This window comes from Sinocyclocheilus grahami, unplaced genomic scaffold (genome assembly GCF_001515645.1).
Source record: "Sinocyclocheilus grahami isolate Dianchi unplaced genomic scaffold, SAMN03320097.WGS_v1.1 scaffold758.1, whole genome shotgun sequence".
Taxonomy (NCBI): domain Eukaryota; kingdom Metazoa; phylum Chordata; class Actinopteri; order Cypriniformes; family Cyprinidae; genus Sinocyclocheilus; species Sinocyclocheilus grahami.
Genome location: NW_015505937.1, coordinates 115,276 through 119,310, shown reverse-complemented (window position 1 = coordinate 119,310; position 4,035 = coordinate 115,276). Strand labels below are relative to the sequence as shown.

At 42.1% G+C, this 4,035-nt stretch overlaps 1 protein-coding gene across 1 annotated transcript in view; it reads right to left on the bottom strand.

Moving 5' to 3' along the window:
• LOC107561100 (calpain-15-like) overlaps positions 1-4,035 on the bottom strand; it is a 31,950-nt gene that overhangs the window by 15,113 nt on the left and 12,802 nt on the right. Inside the window, exon 3 of the mRNA XM_016245456.1 lies at positions 2,117-3,581. Within this exon, the coding sequence (XP_016100942.1) occupies positions 2,117-3,581 (1,465 nt within the window). The remainder of the gene's footprint in view (positions 1-2,116; positions 3,582-4,035) is intronic.

Genomic DNA, 4,035 nt, shown 5'->3' with positions numbered 1-4,035 from the left:
GTGTGTGTGTGTGTGTGTGTGAGGGGAACAGGGTCACATCACAGGAGAGTGAACTGCCTGTCAGAAATCATAGCACGTCAGCCGTCTTAACCGCGGCTTGTGTACTGCATCATCACTGTGTCTGTCACGCGACTCTGTTGCTCTTTCAGGCTTGAACTGATGGTAAAAGTAACCACATTATTAACGGTCTTGATATTTACTTTGAAAGCTGAAGCTCGCGATTATGGTAAGGGGTGTTACATTTCCGACGCGTGCTTGTGGAGTTCGGCCAATCACAATGCACTGTGTCAGCTGGCCAATCAGAGCAGACTGCGCTTGTCAAAGGAGGGGGCTTTGTTGAAAACGACGTGTTTGAGAGAGGCGGGGCATAGAGGACCTACAATAATGTACAGTATTAGAAAAATAATGTTTTTTGAACATTAAAGCATGTCAACATATTTTGTTACACCAAATACACAAAATAATGATCTTTAAAAAAGCATCATATGACCCCTTTAAAATTGTACAGACTCCAAACTTTTAAACGATATGTATAATATAGTATTTTGGATATCATGTAAAAAATAGTTTTTAAAAAATTTGCTAAAATAATTATGTTTTTGAAATGAAGAACTACATAATAATAATTTTAATTTAACTCTAAAATAACCCTAGCCTAATTAATAAAATACATTTATCTACATATTTTTACATGGAAAACATTGTGCATCTTTCAGGATTAAATTAAATGGACAATTTAAATCGAATTCACCAATTCTGATAACATTTCTGTTACTGGAATTCATTTTAATATCATTGTAATATCACTTAAACTACGTTATCATTCCCAGGACTTATTCATTTGTTCGCGTATTTTAGGTAAATCGTGGCTACTAACTTTTTTTAGTTAAATAATGTTCACAATTTAAATAAATTCAAGTGACAGAAAATTTACCTAAAACGAGGGAACAAATTAATACATTTAATTTAAAACGTGGCCACAAATTAAGAAAAAAATTTTTTCTGCACATCATTTGCGGGACTCCTTTGCTAAAATAATTATGTTTTTGAAATGAAGAACTACATAATAATAATTTTAATTTAACTCTAAAATAACCCTAGCCTAATTAATAAAATACATTTATCTACATATTTTTACATGGAAAACATTGTGCATCTTTCAGGATTAAATTAAATGGACAATTTAAATCGAATTCACCAATTCTGATAACATTTCTGTTACTGGAATTCATTTTAATATCATTGTAATATCACTTAAACTACGTTATCATTCCCAGGACTTATTCATTTGTTCGCGTATTTTAGGTAAATCGTGGCTACTAACTTTTTTTTAGTTAAATAATGTTCACAATTTAAATAAATTCAAGTGACAGAAAATTTACCTAAAACAAGGGAACAAATTAATACATTTAATTTAAAACGTGGCCACAAATTAAGAAATTTTTTTTTTCTGCACATCATTTGCGGGACTCTGTAGAATGGAGTATCGGACGATATTTGTTCAAATCAATATCATATACGCCAAAAAAGTAAGAATTTCTAGACGCTACTTAAAAAATTAGGGCTGGGACAATAAATCGATGCATTGCGAATTGAGTAATTGTTCTGCATTGATTCTGATATTATCGGAATGCATTGCGCTTCTCTGTTGAATCGATTCTGAACTTAATTTTTAACATCAGCAATGCACGCATTAGAAACAGCCGTTCTGTGCTTGCTTACAGTTCCTTACACACACACCACTTGAACATAAAATAATCATTCATAAAGTTTGAAAAGGTTGAAGCGAATTACAAGGGTGTTCATAGAGGGCTGTATTTACATTAATCTCACGTCATAAAAGCATAAAAGGTGCAAGTACATTTAACCATTTACGTTACTCAGCCGAACGCACAAGGGCTCTTCTTTGTGAGCATTTGAGTGTGCGGTTAAAAACTAGACTAGAGTGCCATCTGCTGTTAAAAACTAAGCTCAGAATCGATTCCAGAAAGAATCGCGATGCATTCCGATAATCTCAGAATCGACCTACGAATCGCAACGCATCGATTTATTGTCCCAGCCCTATTAAAAATTACTATATAATTTTTTTCCCCAAATCAAACTGACAGTGTCTTACCTCTCTACAAAAGCTGACGATATTTTCCCACAATTCCTTGGCCTCTCCCTCATCCGTGCGCCTGCGGGCTTCCACATGCATGCTCTCCCGGCGTTTGAGAGGCTTTCCGATTTTGCGCTGATTGAGGTACTGCTGCGGGGTGTGACACGCCGCGCAATGCTTCATCCTCACTTCGTTCAACAGCGTGCAGGCAGGACATGTCCACTGACAGGCGCTCTTGTCCTGCGCCGACGGGGACGAGATGGAGGAAGAGGAGGTGGAAGTAAAGGCACGCATGTGGGAGTGCGGTTGTTTCCGAGAACAAGACGAGCAGTTGGACGGCTCGGAGAAACCGTGCAATTTGGATGATCCGCAGGCCGTGCAGTGGCCCGCGCCTGTCGGGTTGCGCAACGTACATTTGGAACACGCCCATGAGCTGAAGTCTGGACTGGACGGCGACGCCGGCGTGAATCGCACAGACTCGCCCAGTACGTCAATGACGTCGGCGCCCGAACCCGGCCATGACCCTCGACATGCATCACAACGCCCGGCAGATGACGAGGGAGGAGCTGTGGGGGTGGAGCATCCGGGGCACTTCCAAGAGGGCGGAGACGTGATTGGAGGTGCAGGGTTGTTAGGCTCCTCCTCTTCCAGCACGCCGAGGCGCTTGATTGGGTAGTTGTCTGATGGTGGGAGGGGCTTGGTTTTGGTAGGAGGGCATGTTGAGGGCGATGTTGGTGAGGGGGTGGGGTTTAGAGGACGTCCAGGGGGTGGGACTTCCCTTCGGCTGCGAGGCACAGGGTTATTTTGAAGCGAGGACAGGGAAGGGGGCAGAAACGGGACGGGGGGCGGAGACGGGGTTTCGGAAGGTGCTTGGGGTGGAGAATCTTCAGTCAGATCAATGAGAAGCGGCGCGGACGCTCCTGCCGTTTGAGTGGGAAACCCCACCACGGGTGTGCGCACTTCTGGGACCACTAGCGCTTCGGGAGGGATTTTTGGTAAGGAGAGTTTCCTCGGACCGCCGCATGCCGAGCACGATAAAGCCACCGGAGTGTTTACTAAAGTACAGCGAGGACACGCCCACTCTGATGACCCCTCCCCTCCTACAGACACCTCCCCGTTGGGTTCGGCGAACTGGGACTCCCCATTGGCTACCTGACCTTTGGCTTCTGGGCTGGAGGCGGGCTCTACTGGAGTGGGTGGGGGCTGCTTGGGTGGGAGGGGTCCGTTGGGTGTAACTGGAGCTGCTCCGCACACAGAACACGAGCCTAATCCATGGTGATTGGTCAGAGTGCAGCGGGGGCAGGACCAGCGAGGTTCCTCAGCACTGCTGAGGCGCAAAATATGGTTCAAATCCGGCTTCTGCCGAGGAGCTTCACAAATAGAGCACCGCAAGGAGCCGCTGGAGTTAAGAAAGGTGCAGCGACCGCATGACCAATCAGAATTCCTCACAACTGCGGCCATCGAGCCAGGAGAATGAGAGTGACTGAAAAAGAAGGAAAAAGAGAAACAATTAAAATTGTAAAATTGAATTAAAGTACCAAGTACAAAGTACACAAAAGAGAGCGGAACCGAGACAAAGAGAAAGGAATATGCAGAGGGGAAATGCACATAGGATTAAATAAAGATAGACGCATAAGGAAGATTAATAATACAATATATTATTAATAAACCAATATTATTAATATACCAATATATTAACCTAATATATCAGACAGGTTGATTAATCAAATGAAATTGGGCCATTATGAGAAATCGGTCATACATAAAACCAATTTATTTGATTGTCTGAGGCCATATAATGGCAAAAAAAAAATCTGGTAAATTGGTAATAAAAGAAAGGTAAAAAAATGTATAAACATACTTTAAGGTAGACAAATAGGATCAAAATTTTACATGCAAAAAGATGAAATCTTTCAAGTTTGTGTGTATGTATGTAT